Source organism: Catharus ustulatus, chromosome 24, assembly GCF_009819885.2.
Source record: "Catharus ustulatus isolate bCatUst1 chromosome 24, bCatUst1.pri.v2, whole genome shotgun sequence".
Lineage (NCBI taxonomy): Eukaryota > Metazoa > Chordata > Aves > Passeriformes > Turdidae > Catharus > Catharus ustulatus.
This window is the reverse complement of record NC_046244.1, coordinates 7452329-7475655: the sequence shown is the minus strand read 5'-3', so window position 1 is coordinate 7475655 and position 23327 is coordinate 7452329. Positions and strand designations below refer to the sequence as shown.

The 23327-nt window shown below is 47.0% G+C and overlaps 1 protein-coding gene across 5 annotated transcripts in view; it reads left to right on the top strand.

The window, feature by feature from the left end:
* The window catches only part of RERE (arginine-glutamic acid dipeptide repeats), a 174946-nt gene that overhangs the window by 108916 nt on the left and 42703 nt on the right, over positions 1–23327 (top strand). For all 5 annotated transcript variants that reach the window (XM_033079421.2, XM_033079420.2, XM_033079418.2 and 2 more), the window contains 3 exons: positions 35–159; positions 968–1067; positions 8279–8377. In XM_033079421.2, coding sequence (XP_032935312.1) covers positions 35–159; positions 968–1067; positions 8279–8377 — 324 coding nt within the window. The remainder of the gene's footprint in view (positions 1–34; positions 160–967; positions 1068–8278; positions 8378–23327) is intronic.

Sequence of the window (23327 nt, the reverse complement as noted above, 5' to 3'; positions counted from 1 at the left end):
ACAAGTGCCATGTGTGTGTGACCTCCTTTTGCAGGCCAAGCTCCCCGAGCTGCAGCCGTTCCCTTCCCCGGACGGGGACACGGTGACCCAGCACGAGGAGCTGGTGTGGATGCCAGGAGTCAACGACTGTGACCTGCTCATGTACCTGAGGGCAGCCAGGTGAGCTCAGCCAGCCCTGCCTGGGCTGCTGGGGTGGGGATGGGCAGGGTGTGTGGCTGCAGCCCCTCCTTCACTCTGTGTGCTGGAGGTGCAGTGCCATCAGCTGAGATGTTCATTTTGGGAGCAGAAGGCTCAGACTGGGCCCAGCACAGCCCCCTACCATCAGCTGAGATGCTCATTTTGGGAGCAGAAGGCTCAGATTGGGCCAGCACAGCCCCCTGCCATCAGCTGTGGCTCTGGAGGGAAGTGCAGAGGCAGCAGTGTGCTCTGGGTGGGTGAGGAGGGAGGAGCTGCTCTGGGTGAGCAGCTGGCACAGCAGAGGGTTCCTGCAGGGAATCCCATGGGAGCTCCAGTTTGCATTTCAGTTCTTCCCTGGTGGGTTCAGCAAACCCACTGGTTGTTCACAGTAATTCAGAGTCTCAGTAAATTACTGGTAGCTTGCAGGAGTTCAGAGCCTGGGGAATCTGCAGTTTCAGTCAGTTTTCTGACATAATAAAACCAAGATGACAGCACAAAGTTTGCTGTCTCTGCTGGGACTCCATTCTCTTGTGTGCAGGTTTCAGCTCCTGTAATCCTGCTCAGGCTCTGCTCCTTTGGCAGTGCAGACTTGGAGCTGATGAAAGCAAATGAGATTGGATTTTAATGCTGCATTTATTCTGTGCTGGGATGACTCAGCTTTGCAGTTTTGTGGTGCCTTATTTGATCCACAGTGTCTCAGGGCCCTAAAATCCCAGATTTGAGGTGTAAATGCAGTGTTTGTGTAGTGCCCTGTGGGTGCTGAGGAATCTCCCTTTTCCTGGCCCTGCAGGAGCATGGCAGCCTTTGCAGGGATGTGTGATGGGGGATCCACAGAGGATGGATGTGTGGCTGCCTCCCGGGACGACACCACCCTCAACGCCCTGAACACGGTGAGTGACCCCTGGGGCTGCTGCATTTCTTCTGTGCTGCATTTCTTCTGTGCTGCATTTCTTCTGTGCTGCATTTCTTCTGTGCTGCATTTCTTCTGTGCTGCATTTCTTCTGTGCTGCATTTCTTCTGTGCTGCATTTCTTCTGTGCTGCATTTCTTCTGTGCTGCATTTCTTCTGTGCTGCATTTCTTCTGTGCTGCATTTCTTCTGTGCTGCATTTCTTCTGTGCTGCATTTCTTCTGGGCTGCATTTCTTCTGGGCTGCATTTATTCTGGGCTGCATTTATTCCGTGCTGCATTTATTATGCTGCATTTATTCTGTGCTGCATTTATTCTGGGTTGCATTTATTCTGTGCTGCATTTATTCGGTGCTGCATTTATTCTGTGCTGCATTTATTCTGTGCTGCATTTATTCTGTGCTGCATTTATTCGGTGCTGCATTTATTCTGTTGCATTTATTCTGTGCTGCATTTATTCTGTGCTGCATTTATTCTGGGTTGCATTTATTCTGTGCTGCATTTATTCCCTGCTGCATTTATTCCGTGCTGCATTTATTCTGTTGCATTTATTCTGTGCTGCATTTATTCTGTGCTGCATTTATTCTGGGTTGCATTTATTCTGTGCTGCATTTATTCCCTGCTGCATTTATTCCGTGCTGCATTTATTCTGTTGCATTTATTCTGTGCTGCATTTATTCTGGGTTGCATTTATTCTGTGCTGCATTTATTCCCTGCTGCATTTATTCCCTGCTGCATTTATTCTGTTGCATTTATTCTCTGCTGCATTTATTCCCTGCTGCATTTATTCTCTGCTGCATTTATTCTCTGCTGGGGCTGCTGGGGCAGGGGACCAGCACAGCCACATTTTGGGGTCACCTGTTCTTGGTGGTGGCTTCCTCTCAAACACCCAGTGATTGTCACAGCCCTGAGCTGCAGAAGTTCAGTGGGGAGCTCACCCCAGTTTTTGGGAGGCTGCTCAGCTCCAGGGCCAGCTGGGCCTGGGGCTTGTTCAGCTGCTCCTGCCCTGGTCCTTGGGGTTCCCCCTGAGCCCAGCTAGTGTGGGTGCAGCTGGAGTTGGAATGGCTGCATTCTGCACAGGGAATGTTCCTTGTGCTGCTCTCCCTTGCACCCTGGGGCCTCCCCACTCTGCTCTTGGCTCAGTTGTTCCCTGACTTCCTTCTCAGACTCCCATTTCTGTTAAGGTCAGTAATCATTAAAGAGGTTTTGGAATTGGAATTTCTTTTCCTTATCTATAATAATAGCTTAATGCAGAAAATTCATTTAACTTCAGTGCTTCTCTATCTACTTTAATTACTGCCTTTAATGGCTTGGCAGCCTGAGGAATCTGCAGTTGCACTTGTGGAGTTCCTGCTTCTGAAATGAGATTAGTCCCAAAATATTTTGGTTTTGTTCTTCTGGTTCTTTTCTCTTTGTGTTTCTAGTGCATGTCTATTTTAGAAAATGCTTTCCTTGCCCACTTTGAATTTTTCTAGAAAAGAGTTTCCTTATAAATAATAATTCTGTCAGGGATATTTTAAGAAACTTTGACTTATTTCTGAGACCCTGCTTTTTTGACTGTAAACAGTTCAGGCAGGTCACCTGTTGTCCTGACAAGAGTTCACCACCTATTTAAAAGAAATGAGATTTATCTGATAAATGATTTGTGAGCCTCTTAACCTGCACTAAGTTGTGTCTTTGTTTAGAAATTATCATATGCAACCCAGAAGATGAATGTAAAAGGAAATGGTGTGGTATGATTTCTTATTATGGAAATCCAATAAACTTCAGGGTAGCACTTCACATAAATCAGTCTTGACAAGCTCCTTTGCTGCTGTTTTATTTATGTAATAACAGGTGCTGTAAGCCCCCAGAATGATTTATTGTTAATTATGCCAGATAGGAATGGAGATCATGGAAGGCACAATGCAACATGCAGACATCACATACATGTATTTATATCTCAGCTCACTGAAATAATTCACTCCCCATTCCAGGAGAATTCCAGCTCCTCTTCCTTTGTTTGGCTGTTGGGGTTTGCTGCCACATCTGTAACCCTTAGGAAGGAAATGAAAGTTTTCATTTGGAGTTTGCTGCCCTCCTGATGGGTGCTGGTGTCAGGCTGGGAGGGCTGGAGGAGGACACAGCAGCTCCTGCAGGACTTTCACCAAAATATGGTGAAGAAATGATCCCAGAAAGCTCATCCAGCTCTGTGGGGGGAAGGTGATGCCAGTGTGACAATCCAGGGAGGGAAGGTGAATATTGAGCACAAATCCTGCTGCTGCTGGCAGTGCTGAGGGGAAATTTGGAGTATTTCTTCCCCTTCCTCCTTCCCTCCTCTTTGCCCTCCAAACTCTGATTCAGCATCAGATGTGGTTTAAGATCCTTTCTGTGTCCACACCAGTGCAAAGCCACAAAGCCACGAGCTCTTTTATCCCTTTAACCTGTGCCTGCTGCTCACAGGTTCTGCAGGGCTGTCCCAGAGGTCCCAGGAGTTCATTCCCTGCTTTGTGCTCAGGTCTGACAGAACTGCAGAGGAGGAATTCCTTCCCAGAGCTGGAGTGTGGCACAGCAAAGCCTGGACAGCCCCTGGGGCAGGCAGGGTGCACAGGGAATGTGGAACAGGGAATCTCTGAGCTTTGGGTCCTGGTTTGGCTGGGGAAATCAGAGCAGCCACTCCTGTTGATCTAAAAATGGTGTAAAAACAGCCCCAGTTTAGCTGGTGCAGTGCTCCATAGAGGAGAACCCCAGCAATGAGATGCTAACATGGTGTAAATCTCTCTTTGCTAATGGTGCTGTTGTGCCTTCTCATGGCTCTGTGCATGGCAACGTGTCATTGTGAGTGACAAACATGACAGGCTAATCTCAGTGCAAGGAAATTCTGCTCCAACTAAGATGTCACCCAGACAAATTACTCCCTGTTTTAACTTGCCCTTAGACCAGATTTTCTTGTTCATTAACTACAGACAAGGTTGAAAGCATTAAAAAGAATTATTTAAATACATGTTAGCATTTCTCCTTATGACTGGTTTTCCTGGTGGATGATGTTAATGAGCAGCTGCTCTCCTGGTTCACTCCAGGCTCCCTGCCCAGGCCTGTCCTGTCAGTGCAGGACACAATTCTGCTCCTGCAACTTCAGCCATCCTCATCCTCACTCTTACAGGCAGGGAAAAAAGGGCCAGACCCTTCTGTGATTGCTGGCAACATTTTGGGGGAGTTTGCAGAATATTCTTGTTCTTTGAAAGGTGTTTTTAAAGTGCTGTCATAAGTTTTCTTGCCTGGCTCTGTGTGGAGCACTGGCCCTGCCTCTGTTGCCCCACAGCTGTTTTGCAGCTGCATTTTGGGCTGGTTTTGGGCAATGCCACTGCAAAGTGGCTGCATCACAAATATCAGGCTCTTAATCTTCATCATCAACTTTTCAGATGCTTAAAATGGATTAGAACTGGGAGAAAGAGGTGGAAGTTGGGTTGGTTTTTTTTGTCTGATACACAAATTATACCCTGAAGGGCACTTGGGGCCCTTGTCTTGCTGGGTTTTAGGAATGGTTGATAAAAATTAAAAGGAGCATATTCTGTTTTCATTGTAGGCAAGATGTCCATAGCTGTACAGAATATCCACAGCCACTGAAATCTGTCAGCTCTGCTACTGAAAGAAGTGACCTGAAATAGATTTTGTGTTAAATGAGGTGTTGGGTTGGAGTTATCTCACCCAAAGGTGGAGCTGCTGATGATTGCCATCCTGCTCCTCCTTTTCCTTGGCTTTTTCCTTCTCCCTCATCTTGGGATGTGATTTGTCCAGGACAAGTCATCATCCCAGGGAAGAGCCAGCCCTGGAGAACTCTGGAATTCCAGGGCTGTCCCATCAGTGCCTTTGGCTGAGCAATCCCTTCTGCTTTAGGGTCCAACCCAAACCAGGCTGGGGCTCAGGGGTTTTGAAGTAAAACTCTCCTGAGATAGCAGCAATTTTTCCTTGGAGAAAAAGGGTCTGGGATCTCAGTGTTCTTAATGGACTGCAATTATTTAATGCTGAGCCCTGAATGCAGCCTCACTGAGCTGGGCTTTTCAAGGCACAGCATAATGGCTGTAATTGCCAAAGGAAGCCTTGCTGGAGCAGGAGCTGCCAGATGCAATGGCACTCTGCTCTAAAAAGGTCACAGGAAAGGGACATTTAAATTAAGTTATAAATTACAATTGAAGAACAATATTTTGATGAGCAAGCCCAGAGATGTCAGAGCTGCAAGATGTAATTCATGGGTTCATTACAGACTGGAGGTGCCTGACAGCTGAGCCATGCCAAAGGAGAATTTATTTGCAGCATCACCCAGACAGAAATGGCAGCTCTGCTCAGAGGCTGCAGCAGGAACTGGAACCTTGTGGGAATGCTGAAATCCCTTCCCTGGGAGCTGGCTTTTTTAACAGCAATATAAAGGAGTTTTTTGGACATGTGCACATCCAGAATTCTGCTTTAATCCTGCCCAGTGGTGCAGAAGTTGCTGTATTTTCTGGTTTAAGGTCCATTTGTGGTGGCTCCCTTTGTTGCAGTTGTTCACAGATCACATCTCACTGTGGTGCCAAATTTGGATGCAGAGTCAGTGCTAAAAATGGAGATTCTCTGGCTGGCTGGACAATGATCCAGTGTTTATAGAAATACCTGGAGAAGTTCAAGCAGAAGTTAATGAAAGCAGAGGCAGTCATCATTAGCTGTTATTTATACATTTGAATCTTGCCAATAAAGTGCTCAGGAATACTAAATGGCTGAAAGTAAAAAGCAGAGAATGAACCAGACTGCAACATGAAAATTTAACTCCAGTACTTAGAGAAAATATTTTTCCTTTCTGCTGCATTATTCTACTCCTGGCATTTATAGAACATTTTTTTCCACTCCCACCTGCTAAAATGAACATTTTTCAGGAGACTCTAAGCCTGTATCATGTTTTCACAGAGGTCTTCTCTGTGCTGATGGGGTTTGGGATTGTTATTAATTACTTGCTCAGAAGTTAATGCCCACATGCCCTGGTGCTGGCCTGAAAACTTTTCTTTTTCTGGAGAAGGTGCCTGTCAGACCAGGCTGTTCTTTCTGGGCTTGTCTGGTTTATTTTTCTTGCAGATTGAGCTGCTTGGGCAGTGGGGCTGCCAGGCAAAAACACGTGTTGTCCTTGAGGCAGGATGGAGATGCCCTCCCAGTTGCAGAGAGCTTTGGCATCCCTGGTGTGTGGGGAGGGAGCAGGGAGGGCAGGGAAACAGGAGCACCATTCTCAGCCCTGTCACATCTCCTGAGTGAAAAATCTGCTGGGTGGGGGCATGCACAGAAAAGAGGCATTTGCAAGGTGAGCTGGCAAAACAAACAGTGCTTTTTTTCTTTGAGATGGATTTGTTCCCAGTGCTGGAGTGCAAGCAGGGAGGAAAATTAATGTGTACCCAGCTGAAAAGGCAACATCTTATTTTCATGCCTGTAAGTAGGCACTGCATACCATGGGATCCTTAGAACTATTTTTTTTAAGTTTTTTTTTTGTTTTTTCAGGCAGTTTTGGTGCTTGAGCAGAGCCAGGGAGGGCTGGAAGTGCAGGCTCAGCTCAGGGGGGCTGAGTCCCTGTGCCCCCTGAGCCCAGGTCTGCAGCACCCTCAAGGTGCCACATCTCAAAATTAACAGAAAACCACCATGGCTTGGTTTTCTTCTGTCATTGAAACACTCATTTCCCTGTTTGTATTGTTGTTTTGTTGTTGGTGAGGGAAAAAACGTTCTGGCTGCCAGTTCAGGAGCATTTCTGTTTGTTCCAAAAACACACTGCAGGTAACAGCAGAAGTCTGGGCCCACAAGTGACCTTTTATTTTTAGAAGTACTTTTTAAAAATTCCCCTGAGTATTCCAAACTACTGAATGCCCCAGTAACCTGGTGGAGGGGGAAGAGCACCTGCAGCAGTTCAGATCTGTTCCTGCTGACCACAGGAGGCTGGAGCCAATTTGTGTTTTATTTACAGTAATTTCACCATTATAAGCCGCACTATTTTGACTAAAATTTTGGTCTGAACCCAAAGTGCAGCTTATAATCAGGTGTGGTTTATATATGGACAAAGAATGAAAAGTTGCTGTTTTAGTTTGGAGGACAGGTGTGTGCTGAGAAAGGCAGGAGTTTCTCTTTGAAATGGAGAATGTAAACCCCCTCCCTCCAAATTATTATAATTTTGAAATCAAGGGGCTCTCAGGCAAAGATATGGGAATAGGAATAACAGTTCTTTTCTAGGGAAATTAAAATAGAAATACAGCACTACAAAGAACAAACCCCAAACCCTGACACAGTCAGAGTACAACCTGACACCCGTCAGTCAGGCAGGGTGTTGGCAGCAGTCCCATCCCATGGTGGCTGCATCCTCCTGCAGTGACAGATGTGGCTCAGTTGGAGCAGTGCTCCTGGACAAGGTGCAGTTTCCCTCCGGAGCTCCAGTGGTGATGTGGAGAAATCCGGTTTTCCTCTGGAGTCCAGTGGAGAAAGGGGCTCCCTTAGTGTCCCAAAACCTCTGTTTTATCTTGGTAAGAAATGTTGGGCTCTTCCCCCTGGCTGGAGCAACTCCCAATGGGATGCAGTAATTTTATCAGTGCCACAGTGGGACTCAATGGCCATGAGCAGAAAATGACTGGCTGGAGGAAGGATGGGCTGTGAAAAGATAAAGAACACTGCCCTGCCTGGTTTATAAAACATGGCCATGAACAGGAGATATCTCCTTTGGAAATAAAGAACACTGCCCCAGCTGGTTTCAATGGATGCCCATTAGCAGAATATCTCCCACAGAGATCAGGATCACTGCCCCACCCTGCACAGATGGTGACAGAACAGACACCTTTGATCACACTCTGTATTGTAATGTGTGGCTTATACTCAGTGTGGCTTATAATGGTGAAATTACTGTAATTTATTGAATTTGTGTTTTACCAGGGCTGACACCACACTGAGCCCTGGGAGTGGGAGGAGCAGTGTGACTTTGGTTTGAGCATTACCTGGGACAGCTTTGGGAAGGAAGGGGGATCCTGCTTGGTTCAGTGCTGATAAAACCTCAGTTACCCTTCAGGTTGTTTAAATTTCACTTTGTGCATCAACAGTAAAAATAATTAGGCAGAGACTATCTCATGTGGCTCCCTGTAGTGGTTTTTTTTTTTTCTTCTCCAATATCAGATCACTGCTAATTCCTTTGAATGATCTGTTTGTCTTCTTTGTTTTTCAGCTACATGAAAGTAACTACGATGCTGGGAAAGCCCTGCAGCGCCTGGTGAAGAAACCTGTGCCAAAGCTGATTGAGAAGTGTTGGACTGAAGATGAAGTGGTAGGAAATGATTTATCTCCTCCAGCCTTTGTGCTTCACATTGCTGCTCTTGCTTTTTTATGTTTTTTTTTTTTTCTAAAGAGGTTATCTTTATGAGCAAGAAAAGGGCAGATGTGTAAATAAAAATACAAATGCATGGGTATAGAAATGAAAAAACTGATCTGACAGAATTGCTCATGGAAAAGTGTCAGGAGAAAAGTTTGGTGGTTTTTGGTTTTGTTTTTGTTCTTGCCTTGAGTGGGTCAATTTCTAAGCTGGTTAATTGGTGAAGTGTTTAAAGAAGTAAACAAATAAAAATATGATCTTGTTAAGCTGCTAATAAAACTGGCATTGGTGTTAGAAAATAGAACTGATGAATGGAGGAAACTTTCATGATCTCTTAGTGGTTTTAATTATTCAGGCAATGGCTGGAGAGGTTTTTTAAGCTGTAGGTTCTGTGCAAGGCTCTCAGGGAGTTCTTGCAGTGTGCTCTGCTCTCTCCTCATTTAAACCTCGCTGCAGGAGGGCTGGGCCAGCCCAGAGCCCCAGTCTGGGGCTGGTTCCAGCCCAACAAAGAACCTTTGTGGCTGCCTGGAGCCTGGCAGGGAGGAGGAGGGAGGATCCAGTGCTGGCAGTGATGCCAGGGCACGAGCAGAGCAGAGCCTGGCTCTGCTGATCAGTTCTGTACATCCCAAAAGGAGATTTGTGCAGGACTGACTGCAGCTCTGCTGCTCAATTCTGCATTTCCCAAAAGGAGATTTGTGCAGGACTGACTGCTGCTCTACTGATCAGTTCTGCATTTCCCAAAGGAGATTTGTGCAGGACTGACTGCAGCTCTGCTGATCAGTTCTGCACATCCCAAAGGAGATTTGTGCAGGACTGACTGCAGCTCTGCTGCTCAGTTCTGCATTTCCCAAAGGAGATTTGTGCAGGACTGACTGCAGCTCTGCTGATCAGTTCTGCACTGTCCCAAAAGGAGATTTGTGCAGGACTGACTGCAGCTCTGCTGCTCAATTCTGCATTTCCCAAAGGAGATTTGTGCAGGACTGACTGCAGCTCTGCTGATCAGTTCTGTACTGTCCCAAATGAGATTTGTGCAGGACTGACTGCAGCTCTGCTGTCAGTTCTGCATTTCTGTTGTCCCAAATGAGATTTGTGCAGGACCAACTGCTGCTACAGATCCTTGGAGTGCTCTGCCCTGTGTTTGCTGGGTTTGGGTTGAGGCTGCTCCAGGCTGTGCTCTCTGCACACATCCAGCCCTAAATTGTGCCAGCTCCTCTCTTTTTCTCCCTGTGTAGCTTTTTCCCCCCCACCCCTCATTTTTTTCCATCAGCTGCCCTGAGCTGTGAGTGCTGGAGCTGCTGCACTCAGGGGTTTTTGATGATCCACCCTTGTTAAACCAGAGAGAATTGAGCCTTTCCAATGGAAAAAACAAAGTTTATTGAGAAGTGAAGCATTACTGCAGAAGTGCAGCCTGTGAGCACACAGTAATGATCACTGGCTCTATAAATCATTGTCAGCCCCAGCTCATTTTATCATATTTGTTCTTGTTCTGCTCCATCCAAGTTTCCAGAAACATTTGGCAGCCCTCCAGCCTGGGCAGAGCCAAAGATCAAACTGTGCTCTTATTTATAGACAGCAAACTCCACCTGCACAGCCTCAGAGCCTCTTGGTCCCTGCAGCCTGAAGCAGCTCTGGGGCATTTTGGGGAAGTTTGGGGCATTTTGGGGAAGTTTCCTTAAGAACTCTGGTGCCCAGGTGCTAAAGCTCCGTGGGAATTCTGCAGTGAATTGGTCAGAAAATGCTCAAGTGTCCAACCCTAAATCTGGCCAAAACAGCTCAGTTGTGGTGACAGCATTGCCTGTGTGTCCCCTTCATCCCAGGGATGTGCTGGGTGACAATCCCAGAGAGTTCTGAGGGAAATGCACACCCAGGCCCAGCCCCTGGCTTTATCTGGGCTAGACTTGTCATCAGTCTCTTCTTGCAGCCCAGCAAATGTGGCTTAGCTAAATTTAAATACTTCAATTGAAGTTTTGCAGTTGGATAAATAAGGAGATCCCACATCTGATACAGAGCTTTGGTTAGTAAACCTGAATAATAATAATAATAATAATAATAATAATAATAATAATAGCAATACCATCACATTTAAACCTTTTTTGTGCACTCTCAGCTGCCCAAAGACAAAGCCTTTGTTTTCCATTAGAGCAGCTCTGCTGCCTGTGTCCAAACTGGGAGGTAGGAGCTGCTTGGCAGTGTCAGACCTGGTTCAAACAAAGGATGGGAGTTGTGTTGTTTTTCCTGCTGCTGATGTGGTTGCAGATGTTTAGATGGAATTAAACAGAGGATAAAATTGGCCACTGATTGAGTTACACCAGGGCTGTGTAAATATGAAGCCTGAGGTTTGTTGTCTCCCTCGTGTCTCTGAACCTGTGGCTATTTTTAAACATTTTTTTTGTCCCAGCATGTAAATTCAGAGGCTCAGGGTGAGAGCCAGCCTTGCTCACTGCTGTGGGGCTCCAGCAGCTCCTGCTCTGCTGAGTGCAGCTCTGAGCAGCTGTTTCCTGTTTGTGAAGGCTCCTTTTCCCCCTGACAACATCCATTTCCAGCTGAGGTTTGATGGGCAGGGCTGTGTTCTCTTGTGATCTCCCAAATTCACTCTGGGCAGCTGCAGCAGGTGTCACTGAATGCCTGAATGGTTGTGAGCACACCCTGACCTGCAGCAGCATCACCTGCTCAGCTGCACTGCCACAGAACCAGGATGGAGCAGGGATTGGCTGGGTTTAATACAACTCCTGCAGAGAGTTCTGCTCTGCACCTCAGAAAATTCCCCTGCAAGTGCCAGGTCTGGGGTTTTGGAGGCAGAAATGGGGTGGGATGGTGCTGCTCTGTTCTTGTCCACTTTAAATCTCTGGAGTGCTGTGGGAGGGGAGTTTGGATGAGTTTGGCAGTGCCTCTGTTTCCTCTGCTGATGCTGGAGCTGGGTGCTCTCCACAGATCCCAAATCTGGAACTTCTTCAGCTGAGGTTGAACTGGACATTCCCTGCTGTGGTTCCAGTGGGAGCCTCTCCCAAGACAAATTATAAAATTTCCACGTGTCTCAGGACAAAATCTTCTCTGCAAAGTGGCTTTTGTACCTCAGGGATGTTCAGTGCAGGTCTGACCTTGCCCCAGGTCCCAAAAGGAGCTCCCATTCTGATCAATAAATATCAGAGGGCTGTGGTTTGTACAGGGTACCCTGATCATCTCTAGTTTTGGTTACCTAGTGGAAAAGTTTTCTGTTCTGGAAAGGGGAAGGAGAGGAGCTGGTTCTGACCCAACAACTCCACCTCACCTTTTTATCTCTTCATTCACAAGGTGCTTTTTTTCTCTCTTCATCAAAAGTTCTGAGGACAAAATCAATAGGGCTTACAGGAGAGAGACACGTGAATGAGAACTGAAGGAACCTCCAGTTTATTAGGTTTTTAATTAAACATGATGAACACATTTTAAACACCACAAAGGCCTGGGGCTGAGCTGCATCTAATCGAAACAGATTAAGTCACCCATCCACACTTGGGTAGTTATTAATTCTGTTTATTTATACATGCTTGCTGCAGGCAGAGTTTGCTGCTGCTCTGCTGCAGTTTATTGCACAGGGATGCTCTCCTGCATGAAGCTCTGCTCCTCAGCAGCATGCAGATGTTGATTGTGAAGAGCTGGGGAGGTTTAATTGAACCTTTGGAACTTGGGGCTGGAGGAGATCAGGGTGAAACATCCTTGAACATTTTTACTGGGCAGTTCCTCCCTTTTCCTCTCTGCTCCATCCACGTTCAGTTCTCTAAGGAAGTTGCTGAGTGTTCTTAGGAAGGTTCTGTCACCTGTGCAGGGCTGTCAGTGCCACCCTGTGACATCCCTGGTAGCTGCCTTGTATCTGGAAATACTCTGTAGCTGAAATACTCTGTGTCTGAAATACTCTGTGTCTGAAGTATTCTGTATCTGAAATATTCTGTATCTGGAAATACTCTGTGTCTGAAACACTCTGTAAACAAGCTCCATTCAAACCTCCTCAGTTTATCTGCAGGGTAGTTCACCCTGCCTGGTGCTAAATCCTAATTGGCCATGTACATCCATTTACAAGTTCATAAATTTGAAAATATCCACACCTGGCTTCAGCTTAAACTCGTTTATCATAAAGTACAAGTGGAGATCTTTGTGCCAGAAAGGACAAGACACAGCAAATGACTTTCCTGATGTGCTTGCAAGTGTTTGTAATCCAGTGTGGCAGGTCAAGGAGTTACTTATGCAAAACCCACAGCCTTATTTGCTTGGCTTCTTTGCCTGGAATCCTCCTCAGATGTCTCATCCACCCTTTCTGGAGTGTGTGCTCATGAAACGTTGTTCTCATGTTCTCCTTTGAAACCAGGGCTCTTCAGATGTGCTGGGAGACAGAGCTGCTTACTGGGGCAAAAATGCCATGAATTTTATTTACTGTTTATGTGGCAGCTTTAGAAAATGGAATTCAGAGCCAGATTGAAACAGAGCCTCTGGAATGGTCGAGTGGAAAAAAATCCTGAAGGGGCATTGGAAAAGCTGGGCAGCTTTGCAGGGCTCCTGGAGGGGGTGGGAAGGTTCAGACTGCTCAGATTCATTGTTTTACCCACAAAAAATAAACATTGCAGCTCCCCACTGCTGTGACAGTCCCACTGAATGAGCATTTTCTGGAATTTAGGGATCCAGCCACGTTTGCAAGTGTGATAATCAGTAACAGTTAAAACTCAGCTGAGCACTGAGATAAAAATCCACCAAACTCAGATTGCTGTGGCCTTGCAGGACCTGTGTTTTAAGAATAAATAAGATTTTAGTCTAAGCATGTGTGGGAAGGTCTTGTCTGTGTCTTATTCTAAGAGCTCAGAGTGGAAAAGAACCATCAGCCCTCACAGTCAAAAGTGCCCAGTGAAGGATGAAATTATTCTGCTTGGGGGAAAAAGTTGTTATTTAAAGGTTGCATAAAATTATAGTTACTGAGTAGCTGGCAGGTTTACAGAATGCTGAGGTGCAGTACAGCTGGAAAATACAAGGTGTATTACAGCTCAAAAAGGGGAATTTGGTTTAAACACAGGTTCCTAGATGAAAGATAAGAATCTTTTGTTTGTGATTAACTTGCATCAGTCTTTGATCCGAGCCCTTGTTGGAAGGGATCAATACTGCACATACAGCACCGAGTTTATTGTCGAGTCCTTTTGGAAATAAGGCAGTGAATTAAAAATCAATTATATGTGCAGAAAAGTTTGTGTAGGGCAATCAATTCTGTCCTTTTAGTTTGCCAAAAGATTCCATTGTTTAACCAGCTGTGAAAAGGAATGAATTTTAAAAGCCTCCAGCAAATGAGGGAGCCCAAAGGGGCGGGGGGGGAGAGATTAAAAAAAAAATTATTTCAGCATTTCATGTTGAGCAAAGGCTCTTCAGGGATAAATCTGTAAATCCTGTCAGTGACCTTGGCTCACACTGGCTGATTTCCCTGATGCTGATCTTTGCCCAGCTGCCTGACAAGTTGCTGTTTCCTCAACAATATCATTTTGGGGTTTGTTGAACCACCTTGTGCTTCTTTCTCTGCCTTCTTGTGGAATATTTTGGTCTGTTGAGCACTTGCAGAGCTGCTGATCCCCAAAAACAGCAGCACAGCTCCTTGTCCTGACTGCTGATCCCCAAAAACACCAGCACAGCTCCCTGTCCTGGCTGCTGATCCCCAAACCACCAGCACAGCTCCTTGTCCTGGCTGCTGATCCCCCAAACACCAGCACAGCTCCCTGTCCTGGCTGCTGATCCCCAAAAACACCAGCACAGCTCCATGTCCTGGCTGCTGATCCCCAAAAACACCAGCACAGCTCCTTGTCCTGGCTGCTGATCCCAAAACCACCAGCACAGCTCCTTGTCCTGGCTGCTGATCCCAAAAACACCAGCACAACTCCTTGTCCTGCCTGCTGATCCCCAAAACACCAGCACAGCTCCTTGTCCTGCCTGCTGATCCCAAAAACACCAGCACAGCTCCTTGTCCTGCCTGCTGATCCCCAAACACCAGCACAGCTCCTTGTCCTGCCTGCTGATCCCCCAAACACCAGCACAGCTCCTTGTCCTGCCTGCTGATCCCAAAAACACCAGCATAGCTCCCTGTCCTGGCTGCTGATCCCCAAAAACAGCAGCACAGCTCCGTGTCCTGGCTGCTGATCCCCAAACCACCAGCACAGCTCCTTGTCCTGGCTGCTGATCCCCAAAAACACCAGCACAGCTCCCTGTCCTGCCTGGGACCCCAGCCCAGGAGCTGTTTCTGCGTGGGACAGAGGAGAAGCTGCAGAGCAGAGCATCCCCAGGTGCCTTGGGGAGCTGCTGGTTTGTTCTGCAGGCAGGGGCTGTGCTCACACAGCCCTGAGCTCCCTGTGCCAGGGGAAGGGATCTGCAGCCTGGGAGAGGAGCAGACACAGCACAGGTTGATTGTCAGAACCACGTTTCTCATCTCATTCTCAAGGGCACCTAAAAAATGGAGCTCAGTGGCACATCCTGCACTCCATCATCCCTGTGTGAGCATTTCAGAGTGGGAGTGAGTGCTGGGGGATGGGAGGGATTGCATTTGTCCTCCCAGGGGGCTGGGTTTATAAACAGGGGCAGGTTGGTGTCCTGTGCTGGGCACAGAACAGCCCCAGGGTCCTGCCAGGGACAGAACTCCTGCCTGCACCACCCTGACCTTTTATCCAGATTTTATCTGCTCAGGGATCCGGAATCTGGGTTAAAAATAACCTCCTGCTGTATCCTGTCCTGCTCCAAAAGGAAACTGAGTCATGACATTCTGAAGAGCAGCTGGGGAGTGCAGGGATCATCACAATTGGGGATTTTCTGAGCTTAGTGCTGCTGGCATAGCAAGAGAACCAGGGAGGGATTGTAACTCACCTCTGGTGCTTGTGCTGAAAGTGCAATTGAAATGCAGTCGGAAATAATGAGGGGCTTTGATATTTTTCTGGTTTCAGTGTATGATAGAAATCTGCAGCTTCTCTCCAAGTGATTTTGGCTTAGTCCAAGTTGACATAGCTAAAAGTGTCTCCTTTTCAAATGCTTATGTTGGAATTACACTTTATTAAACTCACAGAGCCCAGGAATGCATTACTTGACACGGCAAATGTCTGTTTTCTTTTGGAGGAGTTGTTTGCTGCCTAAATGGCAATTTGCTGTTCCTAACAGGATTGCTTTACAAACACAAAAACCCAACCCCTAAAACAAAGAGAGTGCAGGCAGATGACAGCACTGTCTGCAGCTTGACAAGCTGATATTTGATTTCTGAATGTTTTTTCCCTGGTAGTTTGGGTCTGTGTCTGAGTCTTGGCTTTGATTCTTTGTTTGAACACAGAGGCTGACAGCCCCAAACCCCCAAACTTCCTGAATGCCACTGGATTCTCTGTGTTCTGCCCAGCAGCTTAGCTGGGAATTATTTCGTCTGGCCCAGTGGCTATTGCAGCAGCAAATGACAAAATGCTCTTCAAATGGGTGTAGTGACATAATTCCTATTGAAGAAATGTTGATTACTGTCACAATGTGGCTGCTCTGTGTGCTTTAGTGCTCAGGGCTTATCTTTCTTGCACAACATAAGCACTATGAATGCCAAAATACACCTCATTTGCAAGTGCTGCTTGCATGATAAATTTTATTTTTCTAATCTCCCCTATCAACAGAACCAATTTTTTTTTTAATCTTTCCGATGACATAAAAATGCATTTTAATGAGGCAAATTATCAAGCTTTGTCTCTTCAGTGTACGAGCGGGGCGGCCACATTCAATTAGGCTGAGAAATGATCATTTGTTCTGTTCCAGGCTGTAGCAGGAGTGCAGAGCCATGATCCATCACCAGTTGCTCAGCTTTATGTTGCTTAAATCACTTGCCATCCTGTCAGGGGCTCGCAATCCTCCACGGGAGCCATTATTTAATTTAAGTTTGTAAAGGTGTCACTTGTTTGATAATAGGCTGCTTCTGTAGTAGATGAATAGGGACTAAATATTCATCATTTCCTGCATCCATCCCAGATCCCTAATGAGTTACAAGCATAGCAGTGCCAGAGGAGCTAATGATGATGGTGCCACCAGAGGAATTTGACAGCACCGAGGGCTCCATGCAGGGGAATGCTGGAGTGGGAGCAGGCAGAGGGTGGTGGGCACTGGGAGCTCCCCAGGAATGGCTCAGGGGGCATTGCTGGGGGTCCTGGCAGGGCTGGCAGTTGGATCCAGCTTGGGATGCTCCAGGATTCTGTGAGTTCTGGAGCTGGAGAGGCTTGGTTTGAGATGCTGCTCCCAGAGCCAACCTGAGAGGTTTTGTGTGAGCTGCAAGGAAACTCAGATTGGGGAGTGCAAATGGGAAGAAGTTGGGGTCCATCCCTGGCCACTGGAGCTGTGGCTGGCCCAGCTGGAGGCAGAGCAGCCCTCCAGGAGCTCCTGTCTGCTTCCCCTGTTCTGTGCTGGCTCAAGGGCTGGTCCCTGCCCAGGATGCTGCAGTTAAAACCTGTTCCTGCCCAGTGTTGTTTTTGTTTTTTGCGCTTTGTGCCTCGTGGCTGGGACTGTTTTGTGGTGAAGGCTTTGTGGTTGTTCTTGAGCCTCTGGATTCCTGCCCTGCTCCCCCCCTGCTTTGGGTTTCCCCATCCTTTTGTTCTTTGCTGCCCCCAGCCCCCTCTGCATCCCTCAGATTTATTTATGTGGCTTTTAGGCTGCGTGGGGAGATTGATCAGCCAGGCCTGATGCATTTAGAGGAGCTGATAAATGACACAGCAGCACATTCCCCTCCACTGCTCTGGAATAACTTCAGTGCTCAAATCAAACATCCCATTTGCCACAAATTGGGGAAGGCAAAGAGGGCACCTCTGCTTTATTAGGGTGCATATTTCATTTATCTGCTGTGGGAGGTATTGTCCAGTTCTACGTGTCTGGGGAGGCAATTCCACAGCCTGAGCACCACCTCCCCCTGCCCCCCTCCCCTAAAATCCACCTTCAAGGTTTCCTTTCCAGCCTTCAGCTTTGTTTCAGCTGCGTTTCTGGTCCTTCATTGTCAGATCTTTAATGGTTTCCTCTCTTCTCTGTGGTCCCTTTTTCACATTCTCCCCCTCTCTGAGGATGTGTCCCTCAGCCTGGAATTGGATTTTGTCATCACCAGTGTTTCCTCCACCCAGATCTGCATGCTCAGCTGTCTCTTCACTCCACTGCAGCCAGTGGCAGACTTACTCTGGGAGGAATTTAGGGACTTTCCAGAGGTTGCCTGGTGTCATTTTGGCAAGGGTCAAAAGCTGGAATTTGTATCTGAGTGCCTGAATTCCAGCCTGGGCATCGCTGCAGTCACAGCCCCTCTGTTAATGATTTACCTGGGAAGGCACCTACAGAAATCCCTGCCTCTCCACAGGGATCATTTCCATTCTGTCTCATTTTTCTTGGATTTGTTCATTGCTCCAAAGTCTGGGTGCTCTTGAAGTGCTTTTATTTGTTTCCTTCTGCCATTTGCATAAAAATCCCTGTTTGACAGCAGAAACTGTCTCCAGAATAATTGACAATAATGGTTGAAATCCCAAGGGAACAACATTTCTGTAGTAGGGAACAGCACTGGAAATGCTGTGTTTGAGCCTTGAAGGATCACACAAGATATTTCAGGTAGTCCTTGAAAATGTCCAGCTCTTCCTTTTTACTTACTCTTTGGTTCTGATGTACAAGAAGGCTTTTTGTGTATTAGCATTTTAACAGCAGTTTAAAATAACCAGAAATGAATCTCTTTGTGTACAGAAGAGGCAATCTGAAATATAATCAAAAGCTTTCTGTTGTCTCTTGTCAGCAGCACATTGTTTTGCTTTTCTGGGTCACAAATGTACCAGACCTTTGTTCTGTTTAACTCTTAAAAGGCACCTTTAAAAAATAATTTCTGTAAAAAACCCACTCAGATCATTTTAGCTTTGTTTGCAGCAGTGAGAAGCTGTTGATTGCAGGAGACAGAGAATGTTGGATGAACAGAAAGCTCTTTTCTGTCAGTGAGGGCAGGCCCAGGACTTGTTGCTCCCTTTGGAAGATCCTCCTGCCCTGCTGGTTTGGGCAGGGATTGCCTCCTCTTCCCACTCTGAGCAGGAATTGCAAACTCTGAATGAGAGCTTCACCTGTGCCTGCCTCTTCATGCCCTGCTGCAGTGTGGGACCATCAGTGCCCTTACCAGGCTGTGGTGCTGCACTGACCCAGGAGCTGTTCTGGGGGACTCCAGGCTGTTTATCCAACACCCTGCAGAGCTGCAGGAAAGGAAAGTCAGGTTTGCTTTGCTCCTGCTGCTGCTTTAATGCCAGGCAGGGTTTGACCCAGCATCAGCTGCTGGGCTGGGGTCAGGTTTCTGATTTTATCTCCTGTAGGGGATCACATTCCTGCTGCCACACTGTGGGATGGCTGTGGGGTCACTGTGGGATCTGTGGGATGGCTGTGGGATCACTGAGGGATCTGTGGGATGGCTGTGGGATCTGTGGGTGATCTGTGGGATCACTGTGGGATCTGTGGGATGGCTGTGGGATCTGTGGGATGGCTGTGGGATCACTGAGGGATCTGTGGGATCTGTGGGATGGCTGTGGGATCTGTGGGATGGCTGTGGGATCACTGTGGGATCTGTGGGATCACTGAGGGATCTCTGGGTGATCTGTGGGATCTCTGGGTGATCTCTAGGACAGCTCTGGGGTTGCTGCCTCCCCACAGCTCAGTAGCAATGGGGAATGGAGCAGGGAGCACGTGCTCCTCACAGCAGCTTTTGGAGTTGGGTTTTACAGTGGTACCCAAGCAGGGGTGGGGAGGCTCTGCTGGTGCAACCCCTTGCAGTTTGTCAGCAGCTGCCATCCATCCATCCATCTGTCTGTCTGTGTGTGCCTGCATCCCTGCATCCCTGCCTGCATGCCTGCATCCCTGCCTGCATCCCTTCCTGCACAGGTTGCCTGGCAACCTGGTGCCTCCCAGAGCCTCCCCAGCAGGTCAGGGATGATTTATGGATGATTTATCGACGATTTATTGATGATTTATAGATTATTTATTGATGATTCATTGATGATTTATTGATGATTTATCAGTGGGGCCGGGCAGGACCCCATGGGGCAGCCCTGGAGCTTTTAATGGGAACTGCCTGGAACTGAGAGCTTGGGAGCATTTGGTCTGGGATGTGCAGTGACAGCACCCAGAGCTGGTAATCAGGGTGCAGTTAGAGCACACTGAAAGGCTCCTTGTTTAGACAGAATTGATTTTTCATTATTATTATTTTTTAGTTTTTTGTTATTTTGTTTTCTCTTTCCCATCGGGACTCCCCCACAGACACAGGTACAGAATGGGAATCAAAGCTTTGCCTGGTGCTTGGGGTGAACCTGTAATCTTCATAAAAATAGCTCTGCTAAAAATCCTGGTGGGAAAATACAGCTGGGGTCAGCACAAAAGGTTAGCAACACCCTGACAGCTCCAGCCCCGGGGTGAAGGAAGAGCTGAATTCTCCTGCAGCTCTGGAAATGTCTGAGAGCTGTTGTGTCACCTTCAATATCACGTTGCCTTTCATGCAGGCTCTTGCATTGATCCCTGGCACTAAAAGAGGAGTTTTGTGGACTGGCATGTGGGTGGTGGTTCATGCTGTGGGCACAAGGAGAGCTCTCAGCCCCTGCAGTGAAATAAATGGGAGGAAACTGGGGCAGCCTTGGGCTCCCTGTGCTGGCTCTGGAGCCCTTTTCCCAGCCTGGCTGTGAGCAGGGTGGGCAATCCGTGCCAGGCATGTTGACAAGAGCATTTGTGTGAGTCTGAGGAGGCAAAGAGGAGAAAAAGGATGATGAATCCACTCTGACCTCCTGAATGGCAATATAAATACTTTATTGAAAATTCTAAATAAATGTGTTTGTAACCAGTAATCCTGCTCTGCATGCAATCTCATTTAGCCAACTGGGTATGCAAATGTGCTATTAATGTGTTTGCATCCAGTATAAATACACAAATCTAATCTGTTTATATATGTCATTTACACACAGCTGTGCTCACGCTCACTTAATACCAATATTTCCAGCCAGCCAGAGGTACCATGGGAGCTCCATTGTTCCCAACAAAAGCAGCTCGCTGGAAGGGGGGTCATTATCATGGCAGGATCTCTTGGCATCCCCTCGAGGGAGGCTGCTCTGGGTTCTCAGAGCTGGGGCTGGGAGCTGCCTCTGCCCCAAAGCTTTGGGCTCAGTCCCCCCACACTCCAGGGCAGCCTCTCGTTTTTCAGGATCGTTTTTCAGGAAGACAAAGCGATGCAGTTGGGAGGGAGAGAGCAAATTGTTGGGCACCTTGAAGGCTTTCAGCTGATGCATTCCTTGTCAGTTTGTTTGGAGAGGACACTTGATCTCACGGGCAGATGGCCTGGGGAGGGTAAGGCTTGTGTCACGTCTGGGTGACCAGGGCTGCACTCTGCACAGGGCTCGGAATTTCCAGTGGGAACATCCATGCCTTGTAATACACAGTGGTATCTAATGAATACCGACAAAATATTTTGGTTTTCTGTGTCTTTGAGTGAGAGAACTGGGTGAAAACATGATTTTATTTTCAAATATCTCTGAACAGAAGTTTTGCAGCTTGTGGGGATCAAGAAGTATTTAGTGTTTATCTGCTGTTAACTATGAAAACTCTATAAATTTTCCTACCATGTTTATTATGAGGCTTTAAAATGCATATTAAACATGGAAGGTGCTGACAACTTCCATTGGCATCTGCCTAGAAAACCTTGGGCCTTTCCAGACATGCACTAAACCTATTGCTTTCATAATAGCAAAATCTCCCGTTTTGTTTGCTTAGAATTAAAGGGAAGGTTGAGAGAATAACTTGCTGTTCTTGGACATAAGCTAAAGAGATGATTTGGTTTTATTTTTTATTAGAAAAGTTGAGAAATAAAATCCTTATTTCCTGGATTGAGAAAGATCAGAAGAGGCCCTGTGTGTTTGTGAGTGTTTTGCATTACACAATGCTCTTCACTCATTAACCAGGTGGAAACCATAGGGAGGGAGTGGAACAGCACATGGAATTTCTTAGAGAAAATACATCAGCTCTGAACTCGATTGCAGCACCACATCAGAACAGACACAGCAGCAGCAGGGATGAATTTGCAGGTTCATCAGAGCTGTGCTGCCTTTCTCAAGGTTTCTGTTGGAAATCTTCAGCTGGAAATGGATTGAACAGTTGGCTTGTTGTTTTTGCAGTGGATGTTGTGGGTGCACCAGCTTTATTTGGGGTTTTGAGGCAGAGAAGCTCGGGGAGCTCAGCTGGGGTGCAGGGTTTGCAGCAGCCAGTGCCTCCTGCCAGGCTGTAATCTGGGCTAATGCAAACCCTGACGCACGAGCTGTGCACTGGCACTGCCAGCCCCGTGACAAACGTGCCAGCTGAGCTCTGTCAGGCACAGCAGAATGGCTTTGTGTATCTTGTCAGGAGATCTGTTCCTCGGGATAAAATATGGGACCTGCAAGTACCACACAGGCAAACATGAACATGCTTGTTCCTTGTTCTGCCCGGGTTATTTATGGCTCCCTGTGTACACGAGGATGCTGCAGCATCGAATGCATTTCATCAAATGATCAGATGGTGCTGGGAGGCCTCGTGCTGGGCTGGGCAATAGCCATGGAAACCACTCCATAAAGCACAGCCCTGTCTGTCAGCACCCAGCGCCCCACAAGCCTGGGATTTCCTAAAGCTGCTGCACGGCACTCATTAGCCACAGCACTTTTTAAATTGTGGCACAGTTTGTCTTCAGTGAGCAGCACAAACAATAATGCTGACAGAATCCTGTCATAAGCAATCTTTTAAAGTTGAACAGAAGTGGCAAAATTGAAATGTTTGTCCTAAAAATCCAAATTATGTACTTGTGAAAATGAAACCATTGTGCTCCAGAGCCACTTGCACTTCTTACCCAAACTTGTCCATAGGTCTGAGCCTTGTTATTCCCCCAGCCCTGTGTTTGAGCTTGGCAGCATCTCCTGCAGCCTTGACACAGGGACCTGGAATTTGGTGCAGGGGAGAGCAAATTGAATCAGTGTCAGGCAGTCTGCTTTGTGAGACACTGGGGAGCAACAGGTCACCTCTGATTTGGTGTGCAACTATTTCCTCCTTTTGTATTTAAAGCCATTTTGAGGTCTCTGCTGGGCTTGGCTTGGACAGAAGGAGTTCTTGCTGCAGGGAGAATGGGGCATGATGCTGAATTAATGGAAGACTAGAATAGGAGGAAAAATCTGAAAATGGTTTTTAAAAAAAGCATTTAAAAAAAAGCTTTAGAATTTCTGTGCGAGTTTCTGAAATTATTTTTTGTGTGCTTTGTTGTTATTTGTAGATTAAGAAGTGTCTGTCTCTGACCTTTCCAAGAGGCACAAAGCTCCTTTGTTGGGTATCTCACAGTGGCCCAGGGATAGTTCTGTACAACATCCATAAAGGTGACAGCAGAACTGGCCAGAAGGATTGATTTCATTCCTGCTTGGAAATTTGGAACAGCATTCCAAGGTCCCTGTAATTCTGTTACTCAGATGGGCTCTGTGCTAGCTGGGCTTGCATTTCCAGTAGGGGCTTCTGACATCCCATGGGGTCAAAAGGAAAACAGTTTGTCATAGGTTTTATTAATAGAGTTGAATCACAACACAAACCAAATATAACATAGTTTGGTTAAAAGGAATCTTTAAAAAATAAATTAAAAGGTTCCCTGAGAATCCAAGAGCACCATAGTAAGTCTTGGGCAAAATGAGGAGTAGGAATTGGGTGTTCTCATTTAGATGGAGCTCTCCTGTTTCCCTGAGCTGTTCCATCCTTGGCTGCAGTGTTCCAGCTCTGGTTTCTCCTCATTCCCTGCAGCTTTTTCGGTCACCTTTAGCTGCGTGTGCTGTGAAGTGATGCTGCACAGGCAGCCCAGGAGGCAGCCAGGGCAGAGCAGGCACTGAGAGCATCCTGCAGTTCCCTTTGCAGT